The following is a 20874-nucleotide window of genomic DNA, read 5'->3' as shown; positions in this document are numbered from 1 at the left end:
CGCATATCCTAATATGGCCACTGTGGTACTTCAATGGGACTCAGCTGCGCCCAGGCCATGTGACTAATGTACGGTGTGACCTGCTCGGAAATCATTCTTCATGTGTGATTGTGATTTCCCGTTTTGACCACTGCACGTTTCGAAGGAGCGCACGGCATTATACTGATTTATAATGCTGTGTGTCTCTGCATGACTTTACATGAATTATACTCCCGGTGCTCTGTGGCCTCTTCATACAGCTGGTTGTCAGGGGTGCCGGGAGTCGGACCCCCGCAGATCTGATGTTGATGACTAGTGTTGAGTGAAGCGTAGTGGAATTCGGTCCGAAGTTTCGGAAAACTTCGATTTGCAACTAAGCTGAATTTCCTTGCGCTTGGTGGTAAGGAATCGGGTTTTCCTAAAATAGCGGCTGCACGTGTTACAAAGTGAAAGTAAAAAGCCCAGGAACGCGAGATCACCCGTAATGCCGTGCAGCCAGCTAACCCGCAGCTAGCCTTGTGATGTCACAGCACTATAAAAGCCTCATCCCGCGCGGTCTCCGCCATTGTCCTGTGAGCTGAGCATAGGGAGAGGTGTGGCAAGGGCTCTTGCGTGGTCATGTTTGATCCGTCCACCATGTTCGGCATCTGGTTTTAAGCCTAATAATTTTAAAAGTGAAATATTATTAGGTTCATGGTAGGGAGGGATTCCCAGGGGCGCACCTAGCCTTTCTGCTGCCTGAGGCGAAAACCGAAACGCCCGGCGATAATGATGACACCGGCCTCGGATAGGCTGCAGGAACTAGGACTAAAGCCTATAAGAGGAAACGGTGGACCAGGGAGACGACGCTCCCGTGCACCTTCGCAACATTCAACTGTATTGTTATCCTGAGATACAGTTGAATATGTAGAGATGAGCGTTATCACACTGAAAGCGCTCACTGCCCGTGGCCCTTCTGTTGCCTCACCTGGCCTCATTGGTGGTGCACCCCCGGGGATCCACATGGAATTATGGTCATCCTTGTTGTGAATCCACCAAATTTTATTCCTTTAAGGAAGGTTTCCTGTCTCCATGCTGTGTACCATCTCTGGTACCATCACACAGGAGGACAGGTGCTACTGCATATACGCCCCAGCTCCCCGGGGCGTATATGCTGAGCGGCCTGGGTATACCTGCGTTATTGACGAGTTCATTCGGAACTAAACAAATTTCTCGGTGAACTTCAGCGAATCGTCCGAATTGAATTTTTCAAAACTTTGCTCATCTCTATTGATGACCTATTCTGAGGAGAGGACATCAATATCGAATCCCTGGATAACACCTTTAAGCTCGCTATAGCGCCGTTATTTGGCCAATAAAGGTGTGTGAGACTAGATGGTGGTATGTATTGGGCTCAGTAGAACACTATTAGTGGCCTCTATGTTTCCCTGTAATGTAGTATTTTGGTAACGTTTAAGGAAGACCTAGCATGCCGCTTATTTGACTTTATATGGCGGTATAACTTAGACTCTGTGTAGCACTATTATTGGCCTCTCCGTATACTTGTAACACGCCCCCTGTCTGGCGGTATAGCACTACTTGGTGGTATAATTTATGTGCTGTATAGCGCTGTTACTGACCACTATCTGACCGTGTAATATGGACGCTGTATGGCTGTATTATTTACCTGCTGAGCTGGTTTGTGTCTCTCCTCTCCACACAAACCGTAGTCCAAGGTACTTTATATATACGCGAATTAGGGCTCATGCATGCGAACGTATTTCCTTTTCCTGTCAGTTTTTTTTGCGGACCATATACGGAACCATTTATTTCAAAGGGTTCGCAAAAAAAAAAAAATGAAGTTACTCCCTGTACATTCCGTTTCCGCTTGTCCGTATTTAATGTCCTATAAATAAATGCATGCATGTCCCCAAACCCTTGGCCTTTTTCACACGTCAGTGAATCTCCACGAACATCACACGTACCCATTGGGGGTCATTTACCATCATCACTTTAGCAGTTTTTGGTGTTTTCTTTTTCAGCACCAGTGCGACAATATTTTGTGCCATACTTTCCAGTTGAGAGCAGTGGAGGCCAGGCCGGGGCTGAGATATCTGCCTCTACAAATTTAGGGCTCATGTACACGACCGTATGTATTTTGCGGTCCGGAAAACGCGGATCCGCAAAAAATAAAGATGACGTCCGTGTTACATCCGTTTTTTTGGATCCTTTGTAACGATGCCTATCCTTGTCTGCAAAACGGACAAGAATAGGACATTCCCTATCTTTTTTGCGGAGCTACAGAACGGACATACAGAATAGGTCCGCATCTTATTTGCAAAAAAAAAACAGAACGCACATGGAAACAAAATACATTTGTATGCATGAGCTCTTAACTAACAAGCACGGTCTGCTGGAGGGACGCCTAATTTATGAGGCCCCTCGTCATAAATTAGGCGCATCCTCAGTCGGCGCAGGGGGAAACCAAGACCAGCTTAAAAAGCCAGTCTTTGATAAATGACCCCCATTGACTTTAATGCTTAAGGGCTCATGCACATTGAACGTATTTTCAGTCCGCATCTGATCTGCCTTTTTTTGCGGATTGGATGTCCTACAGACAAGGATAGGACTGTTCTACTATGGGCCGGAACGCACACAGCCGGCATCCGTGTTTTGCGGATCACAAAAATGGCTATGGCCGTGTGCATGAGCCCTTAGGCTACATGCACACGACCGTGCCGTTTTTGTGGTCCGCAAACCGCGGATCCGCAAAAAACGGAAGCCGTTCGTGTGCCTTCCGCAATTTGCGGAGCGGTACGGGCGGCCCATTGTCGACATGCCTATTCTTGTCCGCAAAATGGACAAGAATAAGACATGCTATATTTATTTTGCGGGGCCTCGGAACGGAGCAACGGATGCGAGCCGCAAAAACTGCCGGCCGAAAAACGGTCGTGTGCATGAGGCCTTATTCACACATCCGTGATTTCCCACAGAGTGTAGGTCAGTGGAAAAATCACAGAGACTTGCACAACTTTGGTCTATGATGCGGCCCAAACGCACCCATTGAAGTCTACGGAATGGCGTCCGTGTTCTGTCAGTGATTTTCACGGATCATTTGGAAAATAATTCTCAGTCTAGCAATGTCTGTTAAATACGGATGACACACAGAAGGCAAAAAACGGACACGCGGACCCCAAACGTGGATCCTTCACGGATGCACTACTGACCGTCTTGTAATGGACGTGTGAAATACCCCTTATAGATGATGGGGCTTCTCCTTCTGGGATCCGTCCTGATCTATAAGAAAGGAGCAGCTCTAACACGGCAGGAAATTGCTTATAAGGTAATTGCTTAGCACGATCGGTAAAGCGACTGCAGTTTGGAACGTGACTGCAAAAAAACGTCAGCATCATTAGTATGTAAGCTCCTAATGGCATAGTGTGCTGACATGTAAGCAACTCCCCCAAATCCACAGTTATAAAGGGTGTGCCGCCTGCAGGCACTGCCCTTCACTGTGCAGCGGAGAAGCAGAGGAGAAGGTAGGAGCAGCCTCGTAGCGGGCAGCACTGGGGGGGACCTCTGGATGATACATGACAGTTTTACAGAATCCAGCGACATTTAGACTTAAGACTGCTTGCAGCGACACCTGAGGCGATTTTAGGTCAGCCTCGCCTAAACAGCCATTACCTAATACACTCAGATGTAGCAGAGCTGAGTTTGCGCAGCTCATGGTGAGATCACAATGTGGCTTAGCCTACTACATTATCTTAACCAGTAGCAGTTGAGGGTGCAGAGGTTGCAGTTGTCCCAGCGTCACGCCTCGTGCAGACAAATGGGACATTTGCAGAAATTTCGGCAACCAGTCTGCAGTGTACGAACAGGTACCTGCGCACGCGTGCAGATTTCAAAACGGAAATTCCGCGCTGCTTTCCATGTGGATTTCTGTGCATTTCTGCACCCAAAACCGCATGTGTTACTTGCGTTTTTATATATATATATATATATATTTTTTGGGTGCGGGTTAGAAGCGGATTTGCCGCAGATCTCGCCCTTCCATTGAAAAGGGTGAAATCTGCACCAAAAATCGCACAGTTTACAGTTGTCACTAGTGTTGAGCGAAGCGAGCTTCGGGTGCTTTATCCGAAGTCGCTCCGTTCAAAACTTCGGAATAATACTGTAAGGAGATCCGTCTCCGTACAGTATTAGAATGTATGGGCTCTGATGAGCCGCAGTACGTTATTCGCAAAGTTGCGCGTGACTTCGTTGAATAACTTTGGTAGTTGATTTTTTAAATGGAAAAACACTTTTGACTCGGCTTCGGTTCCGACTTTGCTAATAACTAACTTCGGCTCATCGGAGCCCATACATTCTAATACTGTACGGAGACAAAATCTCCGTACGGTATTATTCCGAAGTTTGGAACGAAGCATCCGAAGCTCGCTTCGCTCAACACTAGTTGACACACTGCAGATTTCAAAATCCGCACGGCAGGTCCATTTGCGCTGAGATTTCAAGCGTTTCTATCCATTGACGTCCAGAGCTGACTCAAATTCTTGATGCAGCTTTGGATGTGAATGGAGAAGCAAATATCCTCGCTCGATATCTGCAAACATTTCATGTTGATTTGCAGTGTGTAACAATGATGTTATGCGTCATTAGTATCTGATATATGTGTTTGTTATTTACAGATAATGGTGACCATAAATTGTTACATTGTTTATTATTTCTGATTATTTATTTATCGCTTAAAGGGCATCTGTCAGCAGGTTCTTCCCTATGACACTGGCTGACCTGTTACATGTGCACTTGGCAGCTGGAGGCCTCGGTGTCGGTCCCATGTTTATATGTGCCCGCATTGCTGAGAACAATGATGTTTTAATATATGCAAATGAGGTTCTAGGAGCAACGGGGGCGTTGTCATTACACCCAGAGGCTCTGCCATTTCTTCAACTGTTGCTCCCAGAGGCTCATTTGCATATAATAAAACCTCATTTTTCTCAGCAATGTGGACATATGAACATGGGACCAACACAGATGCCTTCTACTGCCAAGGGCACATGTAACAGGTCAGCCAGTGTCATAGATACAAAACTGCTGACAGATGCTCTTTAAGAATATTAGAAGAGAGGGGCTCAGTGTGCACCAGGACAGCTCTGTGATCTAGATATATGTTCCATAAGTCTTCTTGTCCAGAGGTCCTTGTATATAAGAAGATGAATATTGCATGACGAGGGTTTAGGTAGGTCTGCGCGGCTCGCTAAGGCTTGTTTCACACTAGCGGCAAGGAACACCATGGCTGGAAGCACAAAAGCAAAAAACAAACACAATACAACAAAGCTCTGCAAGCACAAATAATAAAGTAATTACAATAGCACCATACTCACTATAGAAAATGTACCAATGCTACGTTATAAATGTGAGATTTTAATACAAAATAATTTGTGCCTGTCCGCCAACGGTAAGGCGATCTCTTTAGGACAGGAACCTACACTACATACTCCCTCCAGACTTGCCTCCATTAAATTCAGGGAATGCAGGTCCCACATGCATGCTGAGCCCACTCTGTATTCCGCCTCTCCTGGTGCCAAGTGGCCTCCGATAAATGCAGGGAGAACGGCTACAGGTTTATACTTGCCTGTCGGATTAGATATACTGCCTCAGCAGACAATGTCCCTCGTTACAGGCTTAGATACACCATTTTAGCAGACATTTTCACACATGATTAGATTAGATACACTCAGTGTCATGATAGGTTTAGATATCAAGACCGCAGACAATATAACACATGATAGGGTTAGATACAAAGCTCAGCAGACATAATTAGACTTGATTGGCTTGGATAAGCACAGTGTAAGACATGATAGTTTTAGATACAGCAGCTCAGCAGAAAGTATCACACATGATAGGATTAGATACTCAAGCTCAGCAGATAGTACACATGATAGGATTAGATACAGCAGGTCAGCAGGCAGTATCACACATGACTGGCTTAGATACACATGACATGATAGAGTTAGAAACACTGACTCGGCAAACAGTATCACACATGATAAGCTTATATATACTGCATTTCAGCTAATAGTATCACCTATGGTGGGCTTAGATACAAAGCTCAGCAGACATTATTAGACATATTGCGTATAAGACATGATAGTTTTAGATACAACGGCAAAGCAGACAGTATCACACATGATAGGATTAGATACACATATCAGCAGATAGTATCATACATGACTGGATTAGATACACAGATCAGCAGATAGTATCACACATGATAGGATTAGATACTGAAGTTCAGCAGACAGTATCACACAGGATAGGATTAGATACACAGCTCTGCAGACAGTATCACACAGGATAGGATTAGATACACAGCTCAGCAGACAGTATCACACAGGATAGGATTAGATACACAGCTCAGCAGACAGTATCACACATGATAGGATTAGATACACAGCCCAGCAGACAGTATCACACAGGATAGGATTAGATACACAGCTCAGCAGACAGTATCACACATGATAGGATTAGATACACATATCAGTAGACAGTATCACACAGGATAGGATTAGATACACAGCTCAGCAGACAGTATCACACAGGATAGGATTAGATACACATATCAGTAGACAGTATTACACATGATAGGATTAGATACACAGCTCAGCAGACAGTATCACACAGTATAGGATTAGATACAGAGCTCAGCAGACAGTATCACACAGGATAGGATTAGATACACAGCTCAGCAGACAGTATCACACAGGATAGGATTAGATACACATATCAGTAGACAGTATTACACATGATAGGATTAGATACACAGCTCAGCAGACAGTATCACACATGATAGGATTAGATACACAGCTCAGCAGACAGTATCACACATGATAGGATTAGATACACATATCAGCAGACAGTATCACACATGATAGGATTAGATACTCAAGCTCAGCAGACAGTATCACACAGGATAGGATTAGATACACATATCAGCAGACAGTATCACACATGATAGGATTAGATACTCAAGCTCAGCAGATAGTAGCACACATGATAGGATTGGATACAGCAGGTCAGCAGGCAGTATCACACATGATTAGCTTAGATACACATGATATGATAGGGTTAGATACACTGACTCAGCAGAAAGTATCACACATGATAAGCTTATATATACTGCATTTCAGCAAATAGTATCACCTATGGTGGGCTTAGATACAAAGCTCAAAGATAACACTTTACCTAAAGCAGCTCAGCATATAGTATAACGCATGACTGGCTTAGATACAGCAGGCAGTATCACAGATGATGGGTCTTACTGTACATTATTGGATTATAATCCATTGCTCCAGTGTTTCAGGACTCATTACTGCGCTAATTACGATTCCTATCATTGTGCACCAACTACTCTCATCCTTCTGTGTTTCAGAGGGGAAACAAACACTAACATGGGGACCTGGAACTGTTTAATAACTTTGCTCCTGGGTAAGTAAATGGACAGCGGGTCCTCTAGTCCTTAAAGGGCCAGTAACCCTAAAGTGGTCAGCTGATATGGGTATGTTCACACTGAGTATTTTCTGTGCTGGGAATTCTGGACACAGAATCCTCATCCAGAATGGACAGGACAATTCTTTTTTTCCACCATACGGTTTTTAAAACTAGACACGGAAAAAGGCGCTGTAGGGTTTAACATCGAAATAAATTGAGAAGTTCTGCAAGCATTTGTGGCCTGGAATCCGCGTCAAAAAGCCTCTGTGTGAACCTAGTGCCTGTTCACACACAGTTTTTTGGCGCGTCCCTGCAGCCACCTATTCATTTCAATGGCAAGCAGCACTTGCCATGGGCTGAAGGGAAGGAGTTAGCATTGGGGAGGGAGGGGAGCCGTTTCAGCAGCAGAAAGGCTAGGTGCGCCCGTGTCCGCGTCTATACACAATTTTTGGTGCAAATGCATTGAAATAGACACAGCTGAAAAATGCCTTAACCCCCCCCCCCCCTTCCCTTTAAAATCAGAGTGGATGCCAAGATAGGGCATACTGCTTCTTCCCATTGACATGAATAGGAGGCTGCTTAGAGTCATTTTTTGCCTCTGATTCCTATGCCGAAAATGCGACACAAACAGCACAGAAAAAGCCAGTGTGAATGGGGCCTAACGATGCTGGAACGTTATCAGACGAGCGGCTGATATCAATGCAAATGTCTCCGGAGGTTCTTAGCGCTGGAGATATGGGACATAGTAGGGATTACGGAGGGCAGGGAGGGTTATGCACTTTTGTCTCTCATCCAACATTACAGCCAGAAATGGCTGATAACAGAGAGCAATGCATCCCGTTTAGAATCACAGCTGATTGACTATAGATTTGCTGCCGGTTACTCATCTCCATCCGCACTTGTTTTTCAGCGCTGCCGTCGGTTCTCTCTTTGACGTCTATACACTCAGGTACAGTAAGTAGCTGTATCTTATGGGAAATTAGAAAATCGGAGGTTGTGTGGCTTATATACTGCTTCTAGCTTCCGTTGTAAAAGTAATTGCATCTATGAAAATGCCCCACCTCTACTTGCCGATCCCTCTTGATGTGGACATGTGACCAGTGCAGCCAATCACTGGCTGACCGAAGCCATTAGAAACAATGTATATTGCTCTATGTAGAGGGACACATATGGAAAGCTCCACTACTGTAGAGAGATACAAGACAATAGATGAAAGTTGGTCAACCTGCTGATTTTGGTGTGACATGCCAACCTCCTAAGGTGTATGCTTAACTCTTTCCCAGGAGGGACAAAGTGGGGTCGCGCATGTTGGATACCATATGCTTTTGTTGTAAGGAAAGATAAGCTGTTGACTGAGATTCCTGAAGGGAAGAGAGGGCTCTGAGGGAGACAGATGTGTCTGGAAGAGGACTGAGAAGTCTTGAGGAGGACATAAGGGTCTGGAGGCGACAGATGTCTTTGGAAGGAACAGAGGTGTCTGGACGGGAAAGAGGGGTCTGGAGGGGAAAGAGGGGTCTAAAGAGGAAAAAGAGGTGTAGAGAGGACAGAGGGATCTGGGGGGAACAATGGAATCTAAAGGGGACAGATGTCACTGGAGAGGACAGAAGGATCTGGAGAGGACAGAGGTCTGAAGAGGACAGATGTCTGTGGAGAGAATAGCGATGTATGGACAAGACTGAGGACTCAGACAGAGGGAACAGAAGTGTCTGACATAGGAGTTTGGGGAAGACAGACGTATCTGGAGAGGACAGGGAGATCTGGAGAGGACAGAGGTATACGAAAAGGAGAGAGGGGTCTGAATGGGACAGAACTGTCTGTAGGGAACAGAGGGGTCTGAAGAAGACAGAGGAGTCTGAATGGAACAGAAGGGTCTGTAGGGGACAGATGTCTTTTGAGGGAACAGAAGTGTCTGGAGAGGACAGAGGGGTCTAGAGGGAGTAGAGGTGTCTCACAAAGGCGTCTGGGAAATAAAGAAGTGTTTGGAAGAGACAGAGGCGTTTGGAGGGGACAGAGGGGTCTGGAGGGGTCTGGCACTGGCTTAATACCCATCTCCCTACTGAGAACACATGCACACTCGGCTGATCCTATCTAATGTGTATGACCAGTTTTAGTTTTGGGGTTGTCACATGTCATTATCTCTCTCGCAGACTCGCTCCTTTACCCCTATGGGGAGGCTCATAACGACATGATGACTGAAATTGAGGATGACGGCGGCACAGGCATGATGCACATAAACTATGCATTTACCTTCTTTGGTGAAATATACAGATCTCTTTGCGTAAGTCGAGACACGTCGAGGTGTTTATGGGGTTCATGTCGTCACTTTTTGTCATCTCATTGCTGACTTTTCTTTTGCTGGCAGGTCAACACCAACGGGGTTATATCATTTCTACTGCCAATGGAAGAATACACCCCTGACATGTTTCCCATTGAAGGCTTGCATATGATCTGCCCCTTTTGGTCAGACGTGGATATTGAATGCGGAGGGTTAATCTTTTACAGGCAGTCGAAGGATGAGGCTATTCTGAATCGAATTAACGATGAGATAAACAAATGTTTTGAAAATGCACAATTTAACGCAGAATGGTGCATGATTATAACCTGGGACAAAGTGTCATATCACGGAAGCGAATCCAACAAGGTGAATATCTGAGTGCTATATCTGACATATCTGATTTCCAGGTACAGATCCTGCTACAGTGGCAGCGATCACAGGCATTTAACCCCTTAAATATGATCAAAATTGACTGTGGCATTTGACAAAGCGTTTGACAAAGAGATGGCGATCCCTCTGTACCCCATCAGCATCCCATGATGATGACTGCCATGCTGGAGGCCTAACAATGGTTAGGTCAATTAGACCCTAATAGGCAGACTAGGGGCGTTGCTAGGGTCTCAAAAGATCTTAAATCCAAACCCCAATGCATAGGGCTCAATTCTCTAAGTCGACCAACCGCCCCCTGCAAACACTAGCACTGAAGACATTTTGCTGTACTTGCTATACAGCAGCTCGTACCCCTCACATCCAGGGCCACCCAGGTGACGTCTCCTCTGATGTAGATCTTCTCAGTCATCATCTTCTCCATTCAGTCCGGACAACTTCTCTCAGCGGCCTCGTCTCTGCAGAGTGTGACACATGGACATCTTAGCTTCCTCACTTTTCTGTACCCCCAAATACTATCCTGAAGAAAAATTTGTGCCATACAGATAATCTTCCCCATAGTAATAGTGCTCCTCATAGTCCCACGAATAGTAATTCCTTTCTAGAATGCCCTTATTAGTAATATTGTCCCCTACAGTGCCCCTACAGTGAAGAGTGCCTCCATTAGTAGAAGAGCCCTCCAGTATTAATAATGCCCTTACAGAGCCCCCAGTAGAAATAAGGCCCCCCCTATTGTTCCCCCAGTGGTAATAAAGCTATCTACTGACCCCTCTGTAGTAATAAGGCCCCCACAGTGCTCTTAGTAGAAAAATGCGGATCTATAAGGCCCCCAGTAGTAATAAGAACGCCTAATGTCCCCTGGATTTAAAATACCCCCCAGTGCCCCCAGTATTTATAATGCCCGCCCTGAAGTGCCCCCAGTATTCATAATGCCTCCTGCAGTGCCCCTGTAGTTATATTCCTCAGTTTAGTGTCCTTCAGAAATTATAATTCCTCAGCCCCTCCACCATACAGTCCCATGTAAATAACACTATTTCCTTCTCTCCACCATAGAGTCCCATGTAAATACCATCACACCATCTTTCAAGCCCCCTCCAATATACAGTCCCATGTAAATAACATCCCTCCCTATCTACAGCCCCGTCCAATATACAGTCCCACGTAAATAACATCACCTCCTCCCCGGCAGCTTTCAACATACAGTCCCATGTAAATCTCATTACCCCCTCCCCAGCGCCCTTCAACATACAGTCCCATGTAACTAACATCACCCCCTTAATATTCTGTCCCATGTAAATAACATCACTCCCTCCCCCAGACACCTTCAACATACAGTCCCATGTAAATAAAATCACCCCCTCCCCAGCCACCTCCAAATGCAGTCCCATGTAAATAACATTACCCCTTAGCATTCAGTCCCATGTAAATAATATAACTCCCTCCCACAGCCACCTACAACATGCAGTCCCATGTAAATAACATCACCCCTTAACATTCAGTCTCATGTAAATAATATAACTCCCTCCCACAGCCACCTACAACATGCAGTCCCATGTAAATAACATCACCCCTTAACATTCAGTCTCATGTAAATAATATTACTCCCTCCAACAGCCACCTCCAACATGCATTCCCATGTAAATAACATCACTCCACCCCACTGTCCCATGTAAATAACTTCCCTCCCTTTAGCCCTAACATACAGTCCCAGTTAAATAACTACAACTCCCAGCATTGCTCTGCCTCTCCCTTCACTTACCTCTCCTCATGTACAGACATCTCCACAGCTTCTTCCCAGGACTTCTCTTCACTGCTGAGCCGTCCTCTCCTGCACTGATCACATGATGGTGACATCATCGCAGGTCCTTTTCAGCTACTGCATTTAGAACTGATCACATGACCTGTGAGGTCATTACAGGTCCTTCAGCTCTTGCAGGGCATTAGATTCAAATGTATTGCCGTACTGAGGATGGCAATACAGTTGTATCTATCTGGCAGGCAGTGCATTCGGGGCCTGGGACAAAACATCAGGGGCCCAGGCCCTGGATGTTTTAACCTAGCAATGCCCCTGAGGCAGACTGTCAATATAAGGCTACTTTCACACTAGCGTTGTTAGAATCCGACAGGCAGTCCCGTTTGCCGATGCGCGGCAAACCATATGCAAACAGATATCTTTTTTCCCCCGGATCCGTTAGACAGATCCAGTGATATATCGGATCTGTCTCATCCTTTATCATCCGGTTTCAAACGGAATAATGGATCTGGTATTAAAAAAAATTCAAAGATCAAAAGCGAAACTAGCTCCTCCCATATCCAGGCGCAGATCGGAAAACCGGATCCGGCGACGCAGAAATTTCCAGAACACTTCCAGTATCGGATCCTGCATTACTACATCTCTATGGAAATTAATGCCGGATCCGGCAAGTGCGGTATTGTTCAGGGATTTTGGCGGGAAAAAATACCACAGCAAGCTGCGGTATTTTGTCCGATCAAATACTGTACAAGGGACGGAACGGAAGACATCCTGATGCATACTTAACGGATCAATTCAGAATGCATTAGGACAAAACTAATGCGTTTTTTTTCCGGTATTGAGACCCTTTACCGGATTTCAATACCAGAAAAGAATAACACTAGTGTGGAAGTACCCTAATACGGGTATAATGCACTGCAATACAGAAGTATTTTGCCAGCAATATAGACATCAAATGTTCAAGTCCTCCAAGTGAAACTGAAAAATAAATAAAATAAAAAATAATATATATAAATAAATAAAATATATTTTTTTTTAATGAAATAATACAATTTTCAAGCAGAAAAATAGGTTTTAACATAATCAGGTCCTTTATTATAAAAAAAAAAAAACACAAAATATGCTACACATGACTGGTATCACTGTGTCTGTAATGGCCAAAGTTAGAACTTGATCATCCGGCAAGATAAACACGGTAAAAAAAAGAAAAGTTTCAAAATCACAGTTTTTTGGTTACTTTGCCTCTCAAAATCGATCGAGTCATACTTACGCCAAAATTGTACCAATAAAATCTACATCCCCATCCTGCAAAAAACAAAAACAAAAAAACAAGCTGCCTTGATGGAAAAAAAAATATGTTATAGGTCTTGGCATCATGGCGAAACAAAAAATGAAATATATATATATATTCTTTTAAAAGTAATTTTATTGTGCAAAAATAATAAAACATAAATTTGGTATCATCGTCATTGTATCAACCTGCACCCCATAAAATTTAAAAATGAAAACTTCTGAAAGAATTGCAGTTTTTTTCTCCTCCCAAGAAACAGAATGAAAAGTTTTTTTTCTAAAATATAAAAAAAAAAATCATTTTAGCAAAATCTGCATTTCAAAATCCAAATATTGCTTCGTCCCTTTCAGAACACTGCTGTGCCCCCGAGCAGCAGTATATGACAACATATGGGGTATTGCCATCCTCAGAGCAATTGCTTAACATTACGTAGGCCGCTTTTTTCACAGGTTAACCCGTGTGAAAATGAAACATTTTGAGCTAAAACCAGGAGCGTCGCTAGTACTGGATATTCGGGACACAAGCCCCGGATATCTTGCCCAATTCTGTGGAAATTATGGATACAGCTAAGCAATGACTGGGGCCCCTGTTCTTCAGATAGGTTTAGGAGGATAAACCATCCATCCAACTAACTGACAAATTCACCTTTCAACTCCCATTCAGTCTCAAGTATGATGTAGCCACCTTGTCCGGTGGTCAGGGGTCCTCCTAATAGGTGGGGTCTATAACCTATAAGACATTTATAGGATAACTTTTGAATAGAGGTTGGTAAAACCACTTGACCACCACTCATTTCCCTCTTTGAAAATCCCATATCAAAAAGTTCCTTCCACCATAAGCTTATCTAGGCTGTAGTAAAAGGGTTCAACGAAAAATTCAAGCTGATTAGATCACTGTTGATTAGTTGGTCAAGATCATCTAATGGCGCCCATAATTGTTACCTGAGTGTTAACATCTCAAGGATCAAACTAACGCTCTTCTCTTTGGCAGACGAACACCTTCCAGGCCATCCTCGCGTCCGATGGTCCGAGGTCTATGGTTATGTTTATCTACGAGAACATGGAGTGGAGCGCAGGCACAGCTAGTGGCGGACACCCTTTGACAGGTCGTGGAGGCATTGCTGCCCAGGTATGCATATAGACTGGTTTTCTTAAAGAAAAGCTGTGCAATTATCATAGGTGTCATGTGCCTAAACTCCAAAAATACAAACAAAAACTGAAAAAAGCTTAATTTTGGTTCCTCAGTGTTGCATCACATTTTCAATTTTTTTTCCTCGAGTAGAGTTTGTTATGTGACATTTGTAAAGGGGAAATCATGTTAGATGTAGAGTGGCACATTTATTTTGTGGCACAGGTGTGAAGAAAATAGAGGCTATTAGTTGCTAGAGTGTAGAAACCATACTGCAACCTTTATGGCTGGGGGCACATATTGTCCTATGCTTGGAGGTAGACCAATGGATATTGTAATTTAGGGATAAGCGAATCGACTTCGGATGTTTCACCCGAAGTCGATTCGCTCATCCCTAATTGTAATGTCAAGCTGTTAAAGTAAATATTAATTATTGAAATTGATACAAATCTCAATAATTAATATTCATAAATAGGCGTGAGTCGTCTAGTGATGCCTCCGCCTATTTATACCAATTAAACAAACACTACTGATTACCTTACTCTACATTGAACTACCTGCGGCTATTGCTGCGGCGCCTACTACAATAAAAGACTACACACTGTGCTTAAATAAAAAGGTACTTATTATACAATAATACGTTATAGTCTAATATTTGCTTATAATTATATATATCTATATAAATGGAATAGATATGCAATATAATACGTAAACACACTGTAACAACACTAATACGGTCCTAACTACGCTAACACAGTCCCAGGTCCTCCCCAGGATCTAACTACAATTACAATAATACACTTACATACACACAAATATCAGCAACCCACCCGCCTGGCTACTCACTTGTCCCTACGAGGCAACAAGGGGTTAAACACAATTGTGGCACTGCAGGGGTTAATACTTGCAGGCCAGAGATATAGACAGGGATGTAGCCGTGGGTTACAGGTTTCATGGAATACAGGGTTAATACAGGCCAGCAATTCAAGGGTTAAAGCGGGGCCGTAAACCACACAATCATTGCAATGTAGGGGTAATTACAGTGCAGGGGATGATGAACATAAAGGGGTTAACCCAGGGTTGGACATCAGGGGTTACCTGGGTCAGGGGTATTTGGGCTATTGCCGGGGACCAGGATATCAAGGGTTATAACAGCCCAGCAAGGGTATACTGGGGCTGCACACAGGGAATGCAGGAGAACTGGGGTGCAGGGATTGCAGGGGTTAATGCTCTGCCGGGCAGGGAATGCAGGGGTTAAGGATATGGGCAGAAGGGAGTTAGCAGGGGTAAAAGACCTGCAGGACAGTGCAATAGGGGTTAATGATACTCAGCCAGTGCTCATCTCTAGGGCGTTAGATTCTCGCTTGCTCATTTTCATGGGGATGGTTCTCCCTCATCCATGGGGCTGCATGCACTCCACTCCAGTCCCCTCTACCAAGTGTGCCTCTCTTTATCTTCCAATCCCATGAGCCCTCCCCCCTAGTCCCAAATGCTGGAGGGGGGGGGGGATGGAGTTTGGCCATGGAGGTGTGAAAACAGGTTCATGATGTCTCTGGTTAGAAAGCCCCCTGACAAACGGTGCCAGAGAGTTTGCAATCGCTTTGTCCTGAGGCGACCAGCAAACGAGACCATCCTACTGTTTAGGGCCTGAACGAAAGAGGACTAGATACTGATCAGCTGTTATCCTACAGGGTATCCGCACAAGTTTTTCTCTAAACATGGGGGATGAGTTGATTGGGAATTGAATCTTTGGAATACTTAATACACTTCCCTCTACATATATATACATATCCCACTTGGCCATACAGGGCCAATATATATATATATATATTCATATATCGCCCTTCCCTCTACACAAGTTAATAGACTTTTTTCATCCAAATAGGTTGGGTTCAACGCAGGGATGGAATGCTTCAACGTTCCCTTCTCCAGGACCGAAGAAATTATAAATATTAAATCTAGCAGCAATATTGGCAAACCTGGGGTATGGGTCTTCCAAGTAGATCGTTTTCGTGTGCCTGGTGGCTGCATTCACGGCGGTATGTATCTAGAGCTTATAGAAGTGCTCCACTGATCACAAGTAAGGGGGTCACAGCTGATAGCATATTGTTGGGATTTCACTAAGGTTTTGGCCTTTTTTTTAAGGTCTGCAAAAACGGGGTCCGTAGTTCCGTGATCAGTGACCTTTTTTTCATCCGTGGGTCTTCCTTGATTTTTGGAGGATCCACGGACATGAAAAAAAAGTCGTTTTGGTGTCCGTCTGGCCGTGTGGAGCCAAACGGATCCATCCTGAATTACAATGCAAGTCAATGGGGACGGATCCGTTTGACGTTGACACAATATGTTGCAATTGCAAACGGATCCGTCCCCTATCAACTTTCAATGTAAAGTCAGGAGTCCCTTTTATACCATCGGATAGGAGTTTTCTCCAATCCGATGGTATATTTTAACTTGAAGCGTCCCCACCACCATGGGAACGCCTTTATGTTAGAATATACCATCGGATTTGAGTTAGATCGTGAAACTCAGATCCGACAGTATATTCTAACACAGAGGCGTTCCCATGGTGATGGGGACGCTTCAAGTTAGAATATACTACGAACTGTGTACATGACTGCCCCCTGCTGCCTGGCAGGTGCTGCCAGGCAGCAGGGGGCAGACCCCCCTCCCCCCCTGTATTTAACTTATTGGTGGCCAGTGCGGACCCCCTCCCTCCCCTGTAGTTAACACAATGGTGGCCAGTACGGCCAGTCCCCCCTCCCTCCCCTGTAGTTAACTCATTGGTGGCCAGTGAGGCCCCCCTCCCTCCCCTGTAGTTAACACATTTGTGGCCAGTGCCTCCGGCCCCCCCTCCCTCCCCTGTAGTTAACACATTGGTGGACAGTGCCGCCGGCTACTCTCCCTCCCCTGTAGTTAACACATTAGTGGCCAGTGCGGCCGGCCCCCCCCCTACCTCCCCTGTAGTACTGTAGATTCATTGGTGGCCAGTGGGCCCCCCTCATAATTAAAATCTCCCCCCTATCATTGGTGGCAGCGGAGAGTACCGATCGGAGTCCCAGTTTAATCGCTACTGCAGTCCTGGTTGCCATGGTGCTATACGCAATGCGCCGCACAGACCTGTCACTTACCAGTAGGAGGAGCGCCCGGCCGGTCACAGACATCGCAGCTCGCAGGTAAGTATAATGCTTCTAAAAATTGCTAAGTAACCATGGCAACCAGGACTGCAGTAGCGTCCTGGCTGCCATGGTTACCGATCGGAGCCCCAGCGATTAAACTGGGACTCCGATCGGTACTCTCCGCTGCCACCAATGAGATTTTAATTAGGAGGGGGGGACCCACTGGCCACCAATGAATCTACAGTACTACAGGGGAGGGAGGGGGGGCTGGCCGCACTGGCCACCAATGTGATAAATACAAGGGAGGGAGGGGGTGCCCACTGGCCACCAATGAATTTAAAACTGGGGAGGGAGGGGGGGTGCCCCCTCCTGCCTGGCAGCACATGATCTCTAACAGGGGGCTATGATACGCACAATTAACCCCTCAGGTGCAGCACCTGAGGGGTTAATTGTGCGGATCACAGCCCCCTGTAAGAGATCGGGTGCTGCCAGGCAGCAGGGGGCAGTCATGTACACAGTTCAAAGTATATTCTAACTAGAAGCGTCCCCATCACTATGGGAACGCCTCTGTGTTAGAATATACTGTCGGATCTGAGTTTTCACAAACTGAAAACTCAGCTCTGAAAAAGCTTTTATGCAGACGGATCTGCGGATCCGTCTGTGTGAAAGTAGCCTACGGCCACGGACCACGGACGCGGATGCCAATCTTGTGTGCATCCGTGTTTTTTCACGGACCCATTGACTTGAATAGGTCCGTGAACCGTTCTCCGTCAAAAAAGTAGGACATGTACTATTTTTTTGACGGACAGGAAACACGGATCATGGATGCGGCTACAAAACGGTGCATTTTATGATTTTTCCACTGACCCGTTGAAAGTCAATGGGTCAGTGAAAAAAAACTGAAAACGGCACAACGGCCACGGATGCCCACACCGGTCGTGTGCATGAGGCCTTTATCTGTAGAGGTCCAAACTTGGACTTCTAGTTTGAAGGATATGCAACTGTAAAGCACAGTGGCCCAATGGGTTGTCTTCCCCTTGGCAGCTCTCCCAACCCAACACTGTATAGGCACTGCAATATAGCTCCCCTCATAAAACTGGAAGTAGTGCCTATTGGGTTGCTGAGTTAGCTCCATACATTCTTGGGAATGGTTGAGTTGCCAGTCGGACTTTTCTTGGTATGCCATTGGTAGCATATCCTATACAAAACCCCCTTTTAAAGTGGTTGGGCCACAAACAACATTCACAGGATAGTTGAATATATGCGAGGGGTCCAACCACTTGATCCTCCACGTTAATGAGAATGGGGGTTTCTGAGTCTCTTCTGTGAATGGTGGTGTGCATGAGTTAACAGTAGGCTATTTCTGTCAGTCCCATAGACTGAATGAAGCATTGGTCACACAGGAACACTACCACTCCATTTACATTGGAGGCTCGAGAATCTCAGTTCTTGTGATCGGAGGGGAAGCATTGGTCGGACACCCAGGAATAATATATTTATCACCCACCCTGTGCACAGTTGTTGAATATTGTTCGGCCAACCCATTTAAGCTAAACAATTGATGGGTTGCTAGGGACTTGGACTATGGACAAACCATTTTGTATAAACCAGTCTCACCTAAATTACTTAGTTTTCAGTTAATAACCAAATGATAGCTGTGCTGCAGGCAAGAAACTAGAAAGGGGGCTCTTCAATCCACAAGCTGCCCATATGACAGCAGAAAGTAGAATGTTACATGTTTAGAATATTTCCATGGAAGAACCAAGCTTTTGCCAAGAAGAGGTTTGACTTCTGCCAAAGTTTTGGTCTCGGCACTGTTCATAAAACATCTTCCTGTCTTATTTTCTTATCTGCAGAACATTTCCTTCATTATGGACAAGTCATATGGAGTGATGAAACATGTTCGACAAAATGTTCCTGTAGGCACGATGGGACAGTGCAATATGAAGAAAAGCCATGCGATGAAGGTCTGGTCTGTCTGCCCTTTGGACGACACTACATGTGCCAGATCAATGAGAAGGACTGCTAGAAACCCATCTAAAGATCTTATGATGGGTCTGCTTCCCTTGCTTGCATTCCTCTCTCAGTCTATCAGCTATTTTTCACAATCTTATTTAGTTATAACCGATAGAATGAACCCAACCCTTTATGTTCCACCATAGCATCCATCCAAATCTCCAGACTCTATCATTTCTGATGTTACATTATATAAATTAGGCCAAGTTTTTGATTAGAAGAAGACTTATATTTTTGGATAAGTTCAATGGTGTCTTATTCTAGTCTCCAAAACTTTTAACCATGGTCCAGAAGATAGAAGGCAGTCAACCTGGTCTGTCATTCCTCTGTTTATGTCAGATATAAAGGTTCACATCAGTCTTTCCTCGTCTCCTTTTTTCTTGATCACATTAAATAAATTGCTCAGCTCTTGTCTACTTTGCAGTTCTTCTTACTTCTCTAGCTTCACAGGGAGGCGAAGAAGAGATTTTGGGAATAAAGATTTAACATGCTATACATTCCGCTCAAGGTTTTGGGTAAGAAGTTGGAGTCTTCATGTTGGGACATTTGTGGCACCTTGAGCCACAAAGAAGAAAGGGGCTCCAACCACTTACCAACATCTTTAGGGGGAACTAAAAGATTTCCCACCAAATTGCATACAACTAGAAGCTAATTTGATGAAGTCAGCCATACTTGATGTAGAATGGGTTTGGAAAGGAATTTTTCAGTACTTTCTATCCCTTGAAGAATCACTTCAAAGGTGTACAAATCAACATGAAGTGGACTTTGTAACTGAATGTAAAATTTAGGGATACAGGGAAAACTCATATATCTATCTTCTTGTGTGGCACATCTGTACCTGATACACGCCAATAAAAGGGAATGTCATCCAACTGTAATCATCAATATAGTTCTTGTATTTATAATGTCATACTATAATCTGCAGCCCATTGCAAAATCTCGAGCCACAATTATAGAACAATGTAAAGTTCCTTTAATCTGTTTCCTTTCTTTAGATAATTCCAGTAATCTGGCACTTAGTTCTGCAGCCTATATTCTAGAAAATTAAGGTGTTTCTCCTGCACTGCCAAAGGTTTGGTCAGCAGCAACTCAGGGCTGATCCACTGCTGTAAGTGGATTCTTGTTTGACAGTTTTGGGTTAAGTAAGGGTTAAAACAAAAACTCACTGAAAAAAGTGGCTTAAATGGGTGGAAATGCTCCAAACCCAGACACTGTAGCGTGTCTATAACCGGGGGAGCAATTCCTCGGCATGCAGTCCGCAGAATGGCAATCCCCAGAAAAAAATGCGTACAATGGAGGATGCTGGGGTGGACCACATGCACCACAAGGACATCTTACACAAAATAATACAATGTGCAGATGAAAAAATACAAAAATCACTACAAAAAATGCACTAAAATGATACGCAACTCACAATACTAGCTAATTCCTCTAGCCGATGTTAAAAACTGAGAACTTT

General features: G+C 44.6%; 1 protein-coding gene across 1 annotated transcript; it reads left to right on the top strand.

Annotated features, from left to right (window-relative positions):
- The first annotated feature begins 3470 nt into the window (after positions 1-3470).
- LOC122926987 (alpha-tectorin-like) lies at positions 3471-19804 on the top strand. Its single transcript, XM_044278521.1, has 8 exons — positions 3471-3497; positions 7391-7446; positions 8360-8398; positions 9597-9727; positions 9812-10090; positions 14146-14283; positions 16169-16322; positions 19256-19804. The coding sequence occupies exons 2-8, from the start codon at positions 7410-7412 to the stop codon at positions 19426-19428; spliced, it is 951 nt and encodes a 316-aa protein (XP_044134456.1). The 5' UTR covers positions 3471-3497; positions 7391-7409; the 3' UTR covers positions 19429-19804.
- The last annotated feature ends 1070 nt before the right edge of the window (positions 19805-20874 follow it).

Source organism: Bufo gargarizans, chromosome 2, assembly GCF_014858855.1.
Source record: "Bufo gargarizans isolate SCDJY-AF-19 chromosome 2, ASM1485885v1, whole genome shotgun sequence".
NCBI lineage: Eukaryota > Metazoa > Chordata > Amphibia > Anura > Bufonidae > Bufo > Bufo gargarizans.
This window is presented reverse-complemented; position numbering and strand designations above follow the sequence as displayed.